We start from the raw sequence: 20,494 nt of genomic DNA on the forward strand, positions 1-20,494 counted from the left end.
TGAAAAGCTCACTGTAAAGCTTGAGATTATCAAATTAAACTGTTTTCAGGTGGGCCCTTGTAAATACCAGAATGCAACAAAGGAAGCCTGGTGCAAGGGCTTCAACAGAGTTCCTTCTCTGGATGAAAAAGCGTTTCGAGACACTTTGTATGAGGTCGGCCCTATCGCTGTGTCTGTGAACGCCAGACATCCCTCCTTCAAACTCTACAAAGATGGTGAGCTTGGTGTCACACTCCTATTATTAGATGTGAACAAGTATACATGTACATTCATGTCAAGGGTATGCTCTCCAAAAAGAGGTCATAGATTATCTCTTTTGAGATTGTAGTAGTTCGACTTTACTGCATGGACTCTTTTGCAAACGTGTTACTACAATTTTAGGTGTGAACCATTAAGCAACAGATAAATAAGAAGAGAAAACAGCCCTAGTCTTACCAATACCAGGTCATGTTTAACAAGCTAGTCTGAGGAGTAAAAAGTGTCATTGTTGACAAAGGTTTACAGCCCAGATTGGTCATACAGTGAAATAACTCATACTTTACACATGGAGACACATACAAAAATTACTTTGGAAACACTTTACTTAAAGCATCCAGGCATAACTTGTTATAACCATGTATGAGTCTTTATAATGTCTTATATCAAGGCTTATATTATGTCTTTCTATGCATACATTTTCAACTGGTCATTTAGCCCGTATCACTATGAAATTATTATAATGTATACATACATCCTCATGACAAGTTGTAATGCATTATAACTGGATGCTTTAAGTAAAGGGTTACTATTACCTCTATTAAATTGTAAATAAATACATATGAATTGCACATTAACTTTTGTAGTGTTTCTTCTTTAGGAGTCCTCTACCAGCCTGACTGTTCAACAAGAACCAACCATGCTGTACTGGCTGTCGGGTATGGTAGTTCTTACCTGGACTACTGGATTGTGAAAAACAGGTCAGTGTTTACTTTGACAGTATAAAGTCATCCAACAACTCAATATTAATGACATAGGGCAACCTTTTCGATGCAGAAAATACAGTGTGATTTAATTCGACACTTTTGTGTTATAAAAAGGCCACCATTTACGCATTGCTCAGTTTACAAAAAATCTAGTTAAATAATCCCCATTTTATAACGCACACTGTCGAAGAAAAGTTCCAAATTAAATTGTACTGCCAGGTTTTAACGGATTTTAATTGTATTCACACGTCATGTACATATCTAATGTAAATGTACACACACTCGGTACTAAGTATTCTTTAATTTCTCCATTGGTTTTGCAGCTGGGGGACAGGTTGGGGAAGAGACGGGTACATTCTCATAGCCAGAGGATACAACCAGTGTGGTATTGCCAAACGCCCAGTCTACCCTATTATGTGATTTGTGTATGTTGACACACTTGGAATCTTAGCTAGAGATACAGTGCATTCGGAAAGTATTCAGACCCCTTGACAAAATGTCGTTATGTTACAGCCTCATTCTAAAATGTATTACATATTTTTCCTAATCAATCTACACACATTACCCCAAAATGACAAAGTGAAAACAGGTTTTTATCAATTTTAGCAAAATTATTACAAATAAAAACCAGAAATACCTTATTTACATAAGTATTCAGACCCTTTGCTATGAGACTTGAAATTGAGCTCAGGTGCATCCTGTTTCCATTGATCATCCTTGAGATGTTTCTACAACTTGATTGGAGTCCACCTGTGGTCAATTCAATTGATTGGACATGATTTGGAAAGGCACACAGCTGTCTATATAAGCTCCCACAATTGACAGTGCATGTCAGAGCAAAAACCAAGCCATGAGGTCGAAGGAATTGTCCGTAGAGCTCCGAGACAGGATTGTGTCGAGGCACAGATCTGGGGAAGGGTACCAAAACATTTCTGCAGCATTGTAGGTCCCCAAGAACACAGTGGCCTCCATTGTTCTTAAATCGAAGAAGTTTGGAACCACCAAGACTCTTCCTAGAGCTGGCCGCCTGGCCAACCTGAGCAATCGGGGGAGAAGGGCCTTGGTCAGGGAGGTTACCAAGAACCCTGTGGTCACTCTGACCCATTGGATGCAGTGATCAAAATATAGTGGCTATATCCAGGAAAGCCAAAGTTCCAACAGCTGGGCCTAAAATAGTGTATAAGAGATCATACCAAACATTTTGCTGTGACTCATTTGTGGATGATGTAAAACATATTTGTTGGTCTGATGTGATTAATAAGGAGCATCCAGATGCTGCACTTGATGAATTTATGAAATTGCTTCTTCCAATTATTGATAAACATGCACCTGTTAGGAAACTGACTGTTAGAACTGTTAAGGCTCCATGGATTGATGAGGAATTGAAAAACTGTATGGTTGAAAGAGATGGGGCAAAAGGAGTGGCTAATAAGTCTGGCTGCACATCTGACTGGTTGACTTAATGCAAAATGAGAAATGATGTGACTAAACTCAACAAAAAGAAGAATAAACTGTATTATGAAGCCAAGGTCAATGATATAAAGAATGATGGAAAATAACTTTGGAGTACTTTAAATGAAATGATGGGTAGAAAGACATCTTTCATCGAATCAGATGGCTTATTCATCACAAAACCATTTGATGTTGCCAATTATTTTAATGATTACTTCATTGGCAAGGTGGGCAAACATAGGCAGGAAATGCCAACAATGAGCAGTGAGCCATCGTATTCATGAATAAAAAACAAATAATGAAAGAAAAGCATTGCAAGTTTGAATTTTGTAAAGTTAGTGTGGGAGAGGTGGAAAAATTAATAATAAATAAATAAATAAATAAATAATGACAAACCTCCTGGCATTGACAACTTAGATGGAAAGCTACTGAGGATGGTAGCTGACTCTATAGCCACTCATATCTGTCATATCTTTAATCTGAGCCTAGAGGAAAGTATTTGTCCTCAGGCCTGGAGGGAAGCCAAAGTAATTCCGCTACCCAAGAATGGTAAAGCGGCCTTTACTGGTTCTAACAGTAGACCTATAAGCTTGCTGCCAGCTCTTAGCAAACTGTTGGAAAAAATTGTGTTTGACCAAATACAATGCTATTTCTCTGTAAACAAATTAACAACAGATTTTCAACATGCTTATAGGAAAGGGCACTCAACATGTACTGCACTGACACAAATGACTGATAATTGGTTGAAATAAATGGATAATAAGAAGATTGTTGGGGCTGTACTGTTAGATTTCAGTGCAGCCTTTGATATTATTGACCATAACCTGTTGTTGAAAAAACGTATGTGTTATGGCTTTTCAACCTCTGCCATATCGTGGATTCAGAGCTATCTATCTAATAGAACTCAAATAGTTTTCTTTAATGGAAGCTTCTCTAATGTCAAACATGTAAAGTGTGGTGTACCACAGGGCAGCTCTCTAGGCCCTCTACTCTTTTCTATTTTTACCAATGACCTGCCACTGGCATTAAACAAAGCATGTGTGTCCATGTATGCTGATGATTCAACCATATACGCATCAGCAACCACAGCTAATGAAGTCACCGAAACCCTTAACAAAGAGTTGCAGTCTGTTTTGGAATGGGTGGCCACTAATAAACTGGCCCTGAACATCTCTAAAACTAAGAGCATTGTATTTGGTACAAATAATTCCCTAAGTTCTAGACCTCAGCTGAATCTGGTAATGAATGGTATGGCTGTTGAACAAGTTGAGGAGACTAAATTACTTGGCGTTACCTTAGATTGTAAACTATCATGGTCAAAACATATAGATTCAATGGTTGTAAAGATGGGGAGAGGTCTGTTGTATAGCACACTGTTTTACTTATACAACTAATACAAGGACAGGACATGAGACGGGAGTAGAAATTAACGTGGGCATTGTTTTAATGCGTTTCGCAGGAAGAACATTCCAGGCATTTCAACGTAAGTAAGCAAGGGGGGGTTACAGGTGCCCTAAAGGGACAAAACTAGAATATCAATACACAACATATTCCTCCCCCTTTACCTTTGATGACTCATAAGAAAAAAGTAAATATTCACTGTTTTGCCTATTGTTTTCTTAATGTAAATAAATGAACTTTTCAGAATAACCTTTTCTAAACTAGGGATAGAGGGTAGACTGCCTCAGTCCCCAGACTTAACCCTGGGGTGTATTCTGCCCCAATGTCGGAGGTTAGTCTGAACCAAATAGTCAACCTGTCAGGGGGTCGTCTTTCTCTTGCAGGGTAATGACGACTTACAGGTGAGTCTACAGTCACATTATCTCTGAGTCTGAGTGGTGATGGTGTATGCGCAGACTGGGGTGCAACAGTACCCTGAGTAGGCACTCTGGCTGGTTCAGGTGAGTCTGGAGCACTTTCCACGTTGGTAGGTTGCTGCAGTGGATGTTCAGGTGATAGCTCGTAGTCATGGTAGGTCTCCAGTAGCTGATCTTGGTTTGTCACTTGACAGGTGTCATCTCTGAGGTTGGTTCCTGGCAACAGTTGATTCATGTGTCTCCTCCAGATAATGTTTTCCGGTGTGTGAACTGTGTAGGACACAGGCCCTGTTTGGGCAACCACTGTGGCTGGTATCCACTTTGGACCTTTGCAGTAGTTCCGAGGAAGAACTCTCTCTCCAGCTATGAAGCTTCTGTCTTTTGCTTTGCTCCGTCTCTCCACCTGTGCTCTCTGTTGCGTCTGTACAACCTGTCTCGTCTTTGGAGGTCTCAGGAGGTCGAGTCGCGTGCGAAGCTGTCTTTTCATCATGGCTGACGCGGGTGCCACTTTGGTTGTAGCGTGGGGAGTGTTTCTGTAGGTTAACAGGAAGGTGTTTAGACGCCTATTGAGGGAGCCGTTCCCTTGTGATGATTTTAAAGCTTGCTTCATTGTTTGGACAAACCTTTCAGCGAGGCCGTTCGTTGCAGGGTGATACGGCGCTGACTTGATGTGCTGAATTCCATTTGCTTCCATGAATGACCGGAACTCTTCAGACACCAGTTGGGGGCCATTATCACTAACGAGTTGTGTTGGCAAGCCGAAGCGACTGAAAATTGACCGTAGCTCTTCGATGGTTCTCTCTGCTGTGGTGCTCTTCATCACTGTGACCTCAGGCCATTTGCTGTGTGCGTCAACTATGACTAAGAACATACAATCCTCCAGTGGGCCTGCATAGTCTACGTGGACTCGCTGCCAAGGCTCCTCTGGGAAGTCCCATGGGTGTAGTGGCGCTAGCTGAGGCATGTTCCTCATCTTTTGACATGCAGAACATGACTTGACCTTGTCTTCGATAGCTGCATCCAGACCTGGCCACCAAAAGTATCTGCGTGCAATCTCCTTCATTCGCACCATGCCACAGTGCTCTGAATGGAGTTCTTCAAGCACCTGCCTTCTCAGTGGCGGCGGTATGATGACTCAAAAACCCCATAGCAAGCATCCAAACTGAACTGTGAGCTCGTTTCTCCTCACTAGGTAAGGTTGTAGGCTGTCCGACGTCTCTCCTTCTTTTCCACGAGTGACAATGTCCACGACCTCAGACATCAAAGGATCAGTGTGGGTGAACTTTTTCACTTGGACAGATGTAACTGGGGCGTTCGTCACTTCCTTGAAGTAGAAGATTTCAGCCTGGGAGTGCTCAGTGTGTGCGACAGGTAAGGGAAGCCTTGAGAGGCCATCTGCATTGCAGTGCTGCTCAGACCTTCTGTACTTGATATTAAGGCTGAACGATTTTGGAAAATAATCTAATTGCGATTTTTTGCCCCCAATATTGCGATTGCGATTTAATATGCGATTTAATTTATTTATCCTTTTTCCCCTACAAAACATAATGAATGATTTAAATATGACCAACACAATAGTATATACATTTAGTGTGAAATGTTCTTTCCCATAGGCTGGGTCTATTTGTTAGAATTAAATTCAAACATGTATGACTTGAAATAAATGACATTTTTATTGAACTGCTCATTACAGAAACATCTGTGGCTTTGCCACTGTGCATTTAAATAATTTAAACAAAGGCATGAACTTTGTAAACACGTGTGCAAAAGGTACAGTCTTAAGAAAAAAATAATTTTAAATTGTATGTATCTTACTGCTCCCAAGTCAGTAACATTTCACACAACTGAAACAAGGAATTTGCTTTGAAAATATTTTGTAAAATCAAAGTAAATAAAGTTATAAATAAAAAATGAGAAATGCACTTTTAATTTAGACAAACTATTTTTTATAAACGATTTGAATATTATAATATAAAATAGATGAGCCTCACTTATCTCAAGTACACAAACAATAACACACCACACAGACTAAAGTTCACTACGAAGTATGGCACTGCCAGCCATACTTATCCAACAGTTCTGATCAATAAAATGGACTGTAAGACTCTGAAGTACGGCTCAGCTGTGCGGCTTGACCACATATCAGTAGTGCTAGCAAAAAAACTCCACCGTTTTAAGTTCGCGGACTTTCTCTTTGCACTTTTGTACAGCTCCGGTATGGCAGTCTGACTGAAGTATGCGGGAGGGTATACTGTAACGTTTATCAAGCGTATGTATTAATGCCATGAACCCAGGCTTGGTCACCGTGCTGAGAGGCATCATATCTTTGGCTATGAACTCGTTATTGTCCGAGTGATTTCTCCGTGCCGTTTTGAATTACGTTCATACGGAGGACACTTTCGAACATTTCTGTCAGTGATCCCTGTCTTGAGGTATTTGGCTTGTCTCGCGCACTGATGCTCGGCATTTTGGTCATACAACTGTCATGCATTGATTTGTGGTATTTTTTTAAGTGCTGAAACAGGTTTGTAGTGTTACCCGTGAAGTAGCAATCGGAGCACGGCATGCTCTGCACAACACCTGACGCTGCTCAGCATCTTCTTTTTTAAAACCAAAATAGTTCCACACCACCGACGTGCTGTTCCTCTTCGATATTAAAGTATCAGCTGTGTCAGTTTCTGACTGTTCCGTCGAGCAAGAGGCCATTGCGCTGGACAGCATGAAAAGTCGCGTCACGTGACCACCTCAAATCGCGCACGTTGCGATTAGAAAATCGCGTTCAGTCAAATCGCGATATTATCGCGAATGCAATTAATCGTTCAGCCCTACTTGATATCGTACTGGTGAGCAGATAACAATAACGCCCATCGCTGCATGCGGCTGGCTGCAAGCGACGGAATGCCGGTGTGGGGACCAAAGATGGAGGTGAGGGGTCTATGGTCCGTCAGCAGTGTGAATTGTCAGCCAAACAGAAACTGATTAAATTTCTTAACTCCAAACACAATGGCGAGTGCTTCACGCTCTATCTGTGCATAATTGCTCTCGGCTTTACTTAAGGTCCGTGATGCGAAAGCAATTGGCCTTTCTTCACCTGATGCCATGATGTGTGAGACAACCGCACCAACGCCATAAGGCGATGCATCACAAGTTGGGGTTGAAGTGGGTTAGGGCCTCTGACTGAGCTAAGGCTGTTTTCACTTTCTTGAAGGCCTCCTCACATCTGTCTGTCCACTTCCACTGTTTGGTTTTGTTCAAAAGTTCATGCAGTGGCTTTAACATGTTAGCTAGGTTTGGCACAAACTTTGCGTAGTATGTCAGTAGTCCTAAGAATGATCTCAGCTGACTCACGTTCTGTGGGGATGGAGCTTCTGCAACGGCCTTCACCTTCGATGGCGCCTTGGGAGCCCCGAACTGTCGATAGACGTGGCGCTAGGTACTCAACAGAGCGCATTTGTCCTTCCGACCTCAGACCGTATCAATCTCTGTAGTGTTGTGCTCAGGTTTCTCAGGTGCTCCTGCTCGTCTTTGCCGGTGATGAGTAGATCATCGAGGTAACATTGGACCCCAGTGAGCCCGCTTAGTATCTGGTCCATAGCTCTCTGAATCAAGGGCCGGAGCTGAGGTGATTCCAAAAGGAAGCCCCACTCTGAACAGTCCTTTGTGAGTCACTATGGTCAACAGTTCTTGTGACTCTTGGTCCACATGCATCTGTAGATAGGCCTGAAATAAGTCTATCTTACTGAATTTTTGTCCTCCAGCTAAACCAGAAAAGAGGTTGTCAATGAGGGGTAGTGGATATTTTTCAGCAGTCAAGACTGGGTTAATGGTGACTTTGAAATCACCACAGAGTCTCAGTGATCCATCTTTTTTTATGACTGGTAGCTGTAGCCCATTCACTAACATTCACTGGATCCAATACCCCACTCTCGACTAGTCTGTTTAGCTCAATTTCAACTTTTGGTTTTATGGCGTATGGGACAGGTCTAGCTTTGAAGCATTTTGGCTTGCTGTCTGGTTTCACGGTCAGTTTAACTGTTATGTCCTTCATACTGCCAAGTTCTCCTTTGAACATGTCCGCGTGTTTCCTCAATATCCCTTGTAGGTTTGTGTCCTCTTTTGCAACCATGTGAATTTCCTGCCAATTTAGTTTGATCTTTTCCCGCCATGTGCGTCCTAGCAATGCTGGATGGTTGCCTTTCACGATGTAGAGTGGTAGCTTTACCTTCTGTTTGTTGAGCTCCACTGTAACAATCACACTTCCTCTCACTGGAACAATCTCACCGGTGTATGTTTTCAGCGTCATCTTTGTGGGCTGTAGTGTGAGGTGATGTAGTTTCTCCTTGTATACAGCCTCAGACAGCAAAGATATGGCTGCTCCAGTGTCCATCTTGCATCCAGTACTGCGTTTCCATCCAGTAGCGGTGTCACCCCAGTACCCGTATCCATTGTCTGAAATTGACATAACATGCAAAGATTCTTCCCCTTCAGACAGGGTATCACTTTGTTCATCCTCTGTGTGCTCCATTTTATGCACTTTCTTTTTGTACTTCCTGAAGTCGCTTTTCCTTTGTTCAGTACTTTTGTTTGATTGTGTCTTTTTGTTTTTACATGCACGTTCGATGTGACCCATTTTACCACAACTTCTGCAGTCTAAGTCTTTGCACCAACACTCCTCTGCTTGGTGACCTGGTTTCCCACAGCGATAGCATGGCTTCCCACCTCCTGCCTTGTTTTTTAACTCCATAGACACCTTATGCACTTTGGTCGATTCACTTAGCTGTTGTGCGTCTTTATTTGCCATTTCCATTGACGTACTCACTTCTATTGCTCTCTGCAATGTTAAGTTACTCTCAGTCAAAAGGCGTTTCTGAATTGCCTCGCTGCGCATGCCACACACTAACCTATCACGTATAGTGTCACTCATTGATCGCCCAAATTCACAGTGTTCAGATAACTGTTTCAATACAGCCACAAACTGTGAGATTGATTCCCCCTCCTCTTGGTTTCTCTTATGAAACCGGAATCTCTCTGCGATTATCAGTGGTTTGGGAGAATAATGTCCTTTTAAGGTAGCCACAATTTCATCATATGGTTTATCATCAGGTTTTTCAGGCGTTACTAGGCTGCGCAGTACATTTAATGTTTTTCCTCCCACAACAGTCAAAAATGTTGGCACAACGACTTCTGCTTTAATTCCATTTGCCAACACAAAGTACTCAAAACGTTCTGTGTAAGAATTCCATTGTTCCACAGATTCATCAAATGTTCCTATATTTCCAATCATTGCAGACATTTTCAGTTTATTTTTCTTTCTTTTAACTCACGATGACTTCACTTTCTCCCGCAGCGAAACTCTTCCTATCCCTCGAGGCTCTCGTTACGTGACATCAAAGGCTAGCTAGCATCACTCGACTGGCTAGCTCCACGTTATGTTTGCGTCTTTCTACAGCGACAAAAATAAATAAATAACGAATTTAACTCAGACTTTCTGCCGAAGACGATGAGCACAAACGTGAGAACGTTTCTTCCTCGTCGCCAGTTTTGTTGTATAGCACACGGTATTACTTATACAACTAATACAAGGACAGGACATGAGACGGGAGTAGATATTAACGTGGGCATTATTTTAATGTGTTTCACAGGAAGAACATTCCAAGCATTTCAACGTAAGTAAGCAAGGGGGGGTTACAGGTGCCCTAAAGGGACAAAACTAGAATATCAATACACAACAAGGTCTGTCCGTAATAAAGAGATGCTCTTCTTTTTTGACACCACACTCCAAAAAGCAAGTTCTGCAGGCTCTAGTTTTGTCTAATTCTGATTATTGTCCAGTGCTTTAAGGAAAGACCTAGTTAAGCTGCAGCTGGCCAAAAACAGAGCAGCATGTCTTGCTCTTTTCAATGTAATCAGAGGGCTGATATAAATACTATGCATGCCAGACTCTCTTGGCTAAGAGTTGAGGAGAGACTGACTGCATCACTTCTTCTTTTTATAAGAAATAATAATGTGTTGAAAATCCCAAATTGTTTGCATAGTCAACTTACACACAGCTCTGACACACACACTTACCCCACCAGACATGCCACCAGGGGTCTTTTCACAGTCCCCAAATCCAGAACAGATTCAAGAAAGCGTACAGTATTATATAGAGTCATTATTGCATGGAACTCCGTTCCATCTCATGTTGCTCAAATAAACAGCAAACCTGGTTTCAAAAAACAGATAAAGCAACACCTCACGGCACAACACCTCTCCCCTATTTGACCTAGATAGTTTGTGTGTATGTATTGATATGTAGGCTACGTGTGCCTTAAAAAAATTATTTTATGTAGTTCTGCTTTTGCAACAGCTAATGGAGATCCTAATAAAATACCAAATACCAATACCTGATGTAACATCTCTGGAGAGACCTGAAAATAGCTGTGCAGTGACTCTCCCATCCAACCTGACAGAGCTTGAGAGGATCTGCAGAGAAAAATGGGAGAAACTCCCCAAATACAGGTGTGCCAAGCTTGTAGCGTCATACCTAAGAAGACTCTAGGCTGTAATCGCTGCCAAAGGTGCTTCAATAAAGTACTGAGTAAAGGGTCTGAATACTTATGTAAATGTGATATTTCCATTTTGTATTTTTAATACATTTGCAACAATTTCTAAAAACCTGTTTGATTAAAATGTTTGTTTGATTAAGAGCACATTGAGTTAATTTAAAATCTAATAAATTCACAGCCATTGTACCATAAATTGTATTGTGTGAAGTTAAAGATAGAATCCTTAGTTAATATATAAATTTTTGGACTTATAAATTAATTATATATACCCATTGATTCTTGAAGAATATAACTAATAAATGCCTCATGAGCTAGTTCAACTATCGTACCCCATCAGAACTCAAAATATATACTGTACATTTTTTTCTCCAATGTTTGTAAACAATGTAAATGTAACAAACACTGTATAGCCTCAAAACATGGTTAACACTATAATTCTGATGTCATTGTTGGTCAGTCCTTGCATCCATAGCTCTGTCTATGAATTTGAGAATGGTTACATTTCTCTAGGCTCATCACTCAACTTTTAAGGTATTTATTTTATCATGCTGTATGTTCTCTCTCTGTATCTCTCTGTATCTCTCTGTATCTCTCTCTCTCTCTCTATCTCTCTCTCTCTCTCTCTCTCTCTCTCTCTCTCTCTCTCTCTCTCTCTCTCTCTCTCGCTAAAGTATTATCAATAGGGACTTACTTCATAAACTACTGTGGGTCAAATTTATCCTCAGGTAGACTCCCTTTACAGGTAGTGTGTGCGTGTGTGTGTGTGTGTGTGCGTGCATGTGCATGTTTGCATGCCTGCAGTAGATGTGAACAAGACAGTTCCTAAACACTACTAGGACGGCTTGGATTGAATTCCAGTCAGTTATTTGACTCTCATGGTCTGCCAACAGATGGCAGAATTGTCCAGCAGTTGTGCTTTGCTGATTGATGTTACACCATAGAGGTCGATAGAGGGGGCTTCTTTGCATCTGTGCCATAATGGCTCCTGTGACCGCATGGGCAGCGCCATTGAGGGCTTTCTCCATTTCAAAGTAGCCCATTTATTTTACTCCTACTTCTATTAGTCGGAGAAACTGAAAGGGAGCATACTGCCACCTGGAGTGAGTTGTCTGAACAGGTATAAAGCCATGGTTGGGGATTTACTGCCACCTGCAGTTATGTAATGTTTGCTCAGGAGTAATATTCATTTGTTGATCCCTCCTTTCCGTAACCCATAGGAAGTCCCACCCAATTGACTACTTCAAAATGGTTAAAGTCCTCAATGGCGCTGCCAATGCTAAAATAGGCTTTGGGGCACTAGCGCTGTCTATCTAAGTCTATGAGTTACACTCACAGCTTTACTATAGCACCACCAGTAGAGAGCACCCTTTTACTTTTTGAATGACAAATCATCTACGTAACACTGTGCTCAAACACTTGCATTTCTGTCTCAGTTCATCTAATCATCTTTTTCTCAGGTCAATGGAAATGACTAAGCCCTAGCACACCAGGGGCCTAATTTATAAACATTGTGTACGCACAATATATACACCAAAACATGCGTGCACCAGTTTTCACGCAAAAGTTTGCATTTATAAAAACTGAACTTGATGTGAGAATGTGCTTATCCTCCCACAAGCTTTAGACCATGCGTATGCACAGTTTCTATTGGTTGAAGTCTTGCATTGCAAGAAGGCAAAAGTAGCCTAATAGTAGCCTTGTGCAAATGGGGAATATATGATGACACTTATTCAAAACAAAAGCACAGGTAAGCCTAGTTAAATATAATAACAAGACGCAATCATCTAAATTATTTAGCACATATTTGCTATTATTTAATTATTTTCCATGATCATTGCAGGATAAATTCCTCAGCTTTTCTGACTGTGATGGTTTCATAGGCTACTTGCGAAATAGCCTATAGGCAGGCACTACAACAAGTTAGAATAGGCTATCATTCGTCCCATCTCTCATTTAATTGGACCCACTTCACAGTAGTAAATACTGTAGATAAGCTATTTCAAGCAGCCTATTTTGCTCTATGCGATCCAATCCGAAGCACAGTTTAATGGTACAACAGACAGTTCACCTTTTCCATTGACGTTTGTAGGCTACGTCTGAATACTGTAATGTATAAACATAATACATAATACACAATGTTCCCTCTCATTTCTTTAGGCACTGAACAAATTTCAGGTCTGCTGAGCGCAAACTTGAATGTTGTGAAAATTCTGTGCAACTTCCACTTTACAAAATAAAATGCATTATTATTCCCATACCATTATAACAGAGAATCAGACAAATTATGCTACCCTCTGCCTATTGGCTACTTAGCTTGTTCAAGCCTGTTTCAAATTACAACACTGCCCCTTTAAGAAAAAAAGAAAAAAAAGCTATTTACGTTACTTGTTTTTCAAAGATGTCTTGAAATGTACACGTTTCGTGTATTTTGTACACTAAAAATTAGGGGTTCAACAAGGGTTCTTCTAAGATCCTCAAAGTTATTTGAAGAACCTTAGGGTTCTTGGCACTGAAAATTGCCCCAAAAAGGTTATTCTAAGAACCCCATAGGAGGTGGGGTTCATCAAGGAACCTCCTTAGTTGGTGGGGGTTCTTGCAGGAACCTAACTGCCCAACTGAAACATTTGGATTAAAATTTGAAAGGACAGCAGGTGCAGCCACTGTCAAGGTCTCCTTAATTTAAGGTAAGGTATGTCCCATATATGATCTAAATTGATATTGTTTTGTGATGATACCATCTATCTTTTGATATTTGTGCACATCTTTCTAAAAGAGAAAATTGACACAATTCAATAGATATCAATCAACAAAGAGGTAAGAATATGTATGCTATAAGAATATGTTGAAGGCTAGCTGGATTGGGTGTAGATGACTGAACTTCTCACTTTTGTATCTGTGTCTGCAGGTATACAGACGACGAGGCATGCAAAGGTATGCCAATCGGTATTGGTATGTTATGCAGATCACATGTACCATCCTCCTCCTTTATTTCTTCAATGAAAATCCCATAGGCCTCTCTCTACATTATTGACAAGGTATGTGTGTGAAAACCATTATCAAAACAGTTTTTTTTTATTCCCATTTACCACAAAAACCAAGGTATGAATACTGTGTGGGTGTTTTATTAAACATCTGTATAATTACTATTTTTGGGATTCACAGACTTCACCCTCCCTACACCTCTGATGAATATAACAGGAAACCTGTTCGATCACCATGCACTGCAAAATCATTCTGGCTATGGATACGGAGAACATCAACACTGAAATATTGTGTTATTGTTATGTCTATTATTAATAATAATAATGGGGGGGGGGTAGTTCAAAAATTTACCCCGAAAGGTTCTTAGAGGATCCATCAAAAAGGGTTCTTCAAAGTACTTATAGGGGTTCCCCCACAGTTTCAATTTGAAGAACACCTAAAGGATACTCCAGGAACCTTTTCTTTTTAGAGTGTAGGAAGCAATCACTCCCCTATTGCTGACTACAAATGATCTATAACTGGGCTAATAACTCACTAACTAGCAAAGGATATGAACAAAATGTGCACACCTGGCTACATATATCATAACCATTGCTAAATAAATTCCTCACCGTTTCTGGCCATGATGAGTTCATATTCCCGAAGTAGCCATACAACAAATTACCATGCGCATCTCTTATTTAATTGGGCCTATAGGCTATTATAATTTCTAGTTTTTGCTCTATGCAGATGACAGGGTGCGCGGTTTATAACATACAGTAGAAATTACAGGTGAACACACAGCTGATCTTTTGCATTGAAGTGTGTAGACCTGCTGTACTTATTTTTTCCCCCGAGTAGACAATGTTTCAGAATTCGTGGGCAGTGCAGCATATTTAGGTTAGGGAAAAAGTGAATGCAAAACATTATTGCATTCAAACGATCTGTTTACAGGTCCACGACAATTTGCAATTGTTTTTGTCTTTCAGAAACGGTCAGATACAGCAAATGTCACTGAAAAAGAAAACATATTCTGCCAACATCTCCAAAGACATTTGATCAAGTTCGTCATTATACACTATATATACAAAGGTATGTGGACACCACTTCAAATTAGTGGATTTGGCTATTTCAGCCACACCTGTTGCTGACAGGTGTATCAAATCAAGCACACAGCCATGCAATCTCCATAGAAGCATTTAGCGCGTAAAAATCATCTGTCCTCGGTTGCAACACTCACTACCGAGTTCCAAACTGCCTCTGGAAGCAACGTCAGCACAATAACTGTTTGTCGGGAGCTTCATGAAATGGGTTTCCATGGCCGAGCAGCCGCACACAAGCCTAAGATCACCATGCGCTGGAGTGGTGTAAAGCTTGCCACCATTGGACTCTGGAGCAGTGGAAACACGTTCTCTGGAGTGATAAATCACGCTTCACCATCTGGCAGTCCGACGGACGAATCTGGGGTTGTTTTTCATGGTTTGGGCTAGGCCCCTTAGTTCCAGTGAAGGGAAATCTTAACGCTACAGCATACAATGATATTCTAGACGATTCTGTGCTTCCAACTTTATGGCAACAATTTGGGGAAGGCCCTTTCCTGTTTCAGCATGACAGTGCCCCGTGCACAAAGTGAGGTCCATAGAGAAATGGTTTGTCGAGATCGGTGTGGAAGAACTTTACTGACCTCAACCCTATCGAACACCTTTGGGATGAATTGGAACGCCGACTGCGAGCCAGGCCTAATCGCCCAACATCAGTGCCCGACCTCACTAATGCTCTTGTGGCTGAATGGAAGAAAGTCCCCGCAGCAATGTTCCAACATCTAGTGGAAAGCCTTCCCAGAAGAGTGGAGGCTGTCATAGCAGCATAGAGGGGACCATATCAATGCCCATGATTTTGGAATGAGATGTTCGACGAGCAGGTGTCCACATACTTTTGGTCATGTAGTGTATTTCCTTTAGATACTGTCTTGGCCTAATTCCACTACTTCCAAAGTATACAGCAAATAAGGGCTTTATTGTCACCATAAAAGGTGTATGATGGGTGTTTTTCAGGTGGAGTAATAATGCTCATTCTCGCGCGCACCGTTTTAGGACAGATCTGATTTAGTGTTAAATGTACTGTATGCAACAGTTATGAATGAGGCCCCAGGACTTTGGCTTTCTACAAGATGCTGGATGGGTGCATAAACAAAAACAGCTGCCCAATTCGAGTGCTAGAGGTAATGCATTAAAGGTACAATCTGCAATATTTACTTCCTTCTAATAACGGGGTAAATTGAGCCACCCTTGTTTCTTGGAAACCATACACAAAATTAATCATTTGACCAAATATTTCGGAAGAGGTCATCATTTCATCAAGTTTTTGAAGGAAGAAACCACACAGGGAAAAAAAGTGATAAGAAAGTAATGTAAAAAAAAAAGCTTTTATCTAAACCAATGTGGATAATTTTAAGATTTTTCTATACATCAGTTGGGGTCTCTATAAGCTTCAATGTGAGGTTCTAAACCTAGCATGAAAGTGCATCCTTGTGGCAATGGTTGAGCCAATGGCATGTTGAGCAAATTGAAGTGTTTCTTCCAAGGTGTAATACAAAGCATTATCGCTCGGATATGAGGTACAGTGCCTTCGGAAAGTATTCAGATCCCCTGACTTTTTCCACATTTTGTTACATTACAGCCTTATTCTAAAATGGATAGCAAAAAAAAAAAATCGCAGCAATCTACACACAATACCCCATAATGACAAAGCAAAAACAGGTTTTTAGAAAGTTTTGCAAATGTATTAAAAATGAAAAATATAAAAAATGTATTTACATAAGTATTCAGACCCTTTGCTATGAGAACCGAAATTGAGCTCAGGTGCATCCTGTTTCCATTGATCATCCTTGAGATGTTTCTTCGACTTGATTGGAGTCCACCTGTGGTAAATTAAATTGATTGGACGTGATTTGGAAAGGCACACACCTGTCTATATAAGGTCCCACAGTTGACAGTGCATGTCAGAGCAAAAACCAAGTCATGAGGTCGAAGGAATTGTCTGTAGAGCTCCGAGACAAGATTGTGTCGAAGCACAGATCTGGGGAAGGGTAGCAAATCATTTCTGCTGCATTGAAGGTCCCCAAGAACACAGTGGCCTCCATCATTCTTAAATGGAAGAAGTTTGGAATCACCAAGACTCTTCATAGAGCTGGCCGCCTGGCCAAACTGAGCAATCGGGGGAGAACGGCATTGGTCAGGGAGGTGACCAAGAACCCAATGGTCACTCTGACAGAGCTCTAGAGTTCCTCTGTGGAGATGGGAGAACCTTCCAGAAGGACAACCATCTCTGCAGCACTCCACCAATCAGGCCTTTATGGTAGAGTGGCCAGACGGAAGCCACTCCTCAGTAAAAGGCACATGACAGCCCGCTTGGAGTTTGCCAAAAGGCACCTAAAGACTCTCAGACCATGAGAAACAAGATTCTCTGGCCTGATGAAACCAAGATTCTGCTCTTTGGCCTGAATGCCAAGCGTCACGTCTGGAGGAAACCGGGCACCTTCACTACGGTGAAGCATGGTGGTGACAGCATCATGCTGTGGTGATGTTTTCAGTGGCAGGGACTGGGAGCCTAGTCAGGATCGAGGCAAAGATGAATGGACCAATGTACAGAGAGATCCTTGGTGAAAACCTGCTCCAGAGCGCTCAGGACCTCAGACTGGTGTGAAGGTTCAACTTCTAACAGGACAACAACCCTAAGCACACAGCCAAGACAATGCAGGAGTGGCTTCGGGACAAGTCTCTGAATGTCCTTGAGTGGCCCAGCCAGAACCCGGACTTGAACCCGATTGAACATCTCTGGAGAGACCTGAAAATAGCTGTGCAGCGACGCTCCTCATCTAACCTGACAGAGCTTGAGAGGATCTGCAGAGAATGGGAGAAACTCCCCAAATACAGGTGTGCAAAGCCTGTAGCATCATACCCAAGAAGACTCGATGCTGTAATCGCTACCAAAGGTGCTTCAACAAAATACTGAGTAAAGTGTCTGAATACTTATGTAAATGTGCTATTTCAGATTTTTTGCTTTGTCATTATGGGGTATTGTGTGTAGATGTATTGTTTTTTTAATCAATTTAAAATAAGGCTGTAACTAACAAAATGTGGAAAAAGTAAATGGGGTCTGAATACTTTCCAAATGTACTATAACAACAGGGCCTGGCCTATGTCAAATCTCTTACAAAATGTTTGTTAGGGGTTAAGCCTGTTTTAAAATATGCTTAAATTGATTCAAAGACAAAAAAGCAATTGTGTTTGTGTTTAATTGTCTTTGGGAAATAAAGATTGACATGGTTTTTAAAAAGTAGAGGTAATATTTAATTTAGTACCTGTGGGTCAACTTACCCCATGACAGTGGTAAATTGTGCCAAGAGACAACTTTTTTGGGACAACCTATATTTTAAAAACTGATTATTTCCAGGGATACACAACATCCTGAAATATATGTAGATATCTTTGTAAGAAATAATACTATATTTCCCATGATGGATTAAAGCTGAATGTAAAAAATGGCTCAACTTACCCCACTCTCTCCTAAAGCTTAAAACATGTTTAATACTAACATTTTGATCTCATGGACTAACAGTCCTTGAATCCATAGTTCCATCTATGAATTGGAGAGTGGTTACATTTCTCCCGCCTCTACCAAAACAAGTGATGGCATAGCTGCCATTTGACCGAAAAACAAATGAAGGACTGTGCCTTTAACGTCATGGCTATTAGGCTCTGTAATATGGCGACAGTATTGGATGCTTTTTGACTGCTGTCTGGTGCCCCAAATCAATAAAAAGCACCTTCACTTTCACACTACAAGACAGACGCACCAATACACCAGGGATGCTAATTAGCACTAAATGTTAACCGTGTGCAGAGTCCAACACCAACACAGAGTCCAACACTCTCGTGTGCTCACTGTAAATAATTCACACACACGCAACTTATTATACATTTTTTGTACGCTGCTCTTTTAGAGGTTTCCATATGGAAGTGCTATGAATATTTTATGAAGACTATATGTAAAGAGGAGCCCTTGGGTTTTGTCCCAAATACCACTTATTCCCATTTTAGTGCACTTCTTTTGACCAGGGCCCATACGGGCCTAGACCTATTTGGAATGCAACCTTGCCCTACTCTACAGTTTGTAATAGGTACTCCTGGGAGATAACCTAGCTGAAGCTGTATTTACCCAGCATGTCTGTCAAAACTGGTGCCATCAAAACCACTTTGGTTCTTAATACGAGAGATGTGCACAGAATTTTAACAGGATGTTTGCTCCCACCCATGATAGGCAGTGTACAGTTGCCAACGTGACTGACAGATCGCTGTGTCGAAACACACAATCGATCCTACAAGCGATGATACAGGAGTTTGAATGCACACACACACACACACACACACAGGAGAAGAATGGCACAGGAAGACGTGTGAGATATGAGATGTATTGTTTCACACATTGCCAAAGCTTTGAAGCTCTTGCTCCGGGCACTGTTGCATGCTGGGAGGATGGAGACGTTCCTAAAAAACATCAGAGGGGGTCTCCCAGGGAGTCAGCGCTTGGTTAGTTGGTGTGTGTGACTGTGTGTGTGTGTGTGTGTGTTTTGAGGCGGTCTAACACCTTGCAATTTACAATACCAACTCTACGGTAAGCATTTGCCTAGTTTGAATGAGGAATGGAAATTGTAGCATGCTTAGGAGAGAGAAACATGCAGGTATCTTTTTCCCCACAAGTCATTCAGGTAGTGTTGTGCAACAAATTACACTTATGAGGAAAACAGTGGTGTGGAGTAGGTAGAGAGGTTACCGCCACCCCACAACTGACATAGGATCAGATATTTTCTCAATCTTCTAATGGTTGAGGTTAGATCGGGGGTGGGATAATCTAATCTCCAAAATATGTAGTTACAGTAACACAGTGGGCTACTCTGCATAGCATCATTTCAGAGAATGAAAGATTGAAAATCTACCTGCTGGTTCCTGGAACCAGATAATGATGGAGTCTGCAGAAATTTGGCACAAAATGTGTAAGGAAATACTACTTTATATGCAGTAGTATTGAACAATGATAGATAATGGCCTGCGATCTCTGGCTGACATTGAGGTTCCCTGGAGGTCCATTAGTGCTAGAGGGCTGGTGAGCTGAGTGAGTTAGCCAGCTGGCCCAAAGGGCTTAACCTCCTGTAGGGCCTAGCTGACTGGCAGCAGGACAATGTGTGAGAATCCTCCACTACGGTCTCCATATTAGGAAAGCCTCAGTCTCAGCATAAGTTATTTCATTCTCAGTAGGAGTTGCCTCTGATATGCCTCCTAACATACACACCGTACTCCACAATTTCCTTAAAAGTCTGAGATGGTCTTTACATAAGGGTTACAGCATTAATTAATAGGAATAGATCATGCCTACAGTACTTTGATTATGTCTAGTTCCTGATTAGTTCATAGTTAATACTTTTTTGGTCTGGGAATAGTAGTTTTATACCATGAGCAAAATATGAACTGACATTTTTTACCAATCAAAAGGGGTCAAGGTCAACATGCTATTGATTTGGAATGGAATGACCCTCAATTCCTTTTTATGGTGTATTATAGTGTGTGTTCAATTCCTTGACAGCAAGTATCTCTTTAAAAAGTATTGATGTTGTAATTGATGTCATCTATCTGACTAAACCTTCCATTACTCTGCCCCTATTGACAATAACGTGCATGGCTAAAACATCCATCCA

General features: G+C 41.2%; 1 protein-coding gene across 3 annotated transcripts in view; it reads left to right on the forward strand.

The window, feature by feature from the left end:
• The window catches only part of LOC121572372 (procathepsin L-like), a 75,322-nt gene extending 61,342 nt beyond the window's left edge, over window positions 1–13,980 (forward strand). For 2 of the 3 annotated variants that reach the window (XM_045214263.1, XM_045214264.1), the window contains 4 exons: window positions 50–215; window positions 857–956; window positions 13,685–13,814; window positions 13,942–13,980. In XM_045214263.1, coding sequence (XP_045070198.1) covers window positions 50–215; window positions 857–956; window positions 13,685–13,790 — 372 coding nt within the window. In that variant the 3' untranslated portion in view covers window positions 13,791–13,814; window positions 13,942–13,980. Of the gene's footprint in view, window positions 1–49; window positions 216–856; window positions 957–1,285; window positions 1,486–13,684; window positions 13,815–13,941 lie in introns of those variants that run through there. The other variant, XM_045214262.1, reaches the window with a different exon arrangement.
• Window positions 13,981–20,494: the final 6,514 nt, after the last annotated feature.

This window comes from Coregonus clupeaformis, unplaced genomic scaffold, assembly GCF_020615455.1.
Source record: "Coregonus clupeaformis isolate EN_2021a unplaced genomic scaffold, ASM2061545v1 scaf0226, whole genome shotgun sequence".
NCBI classification, from domain to species: domain Eukaryota; kingdom Metazoa; phylum Chordata; class Actinopteri; order Salmoniformes; family Salmonidae; genus Coregonus; species Coregonus clupeaformis.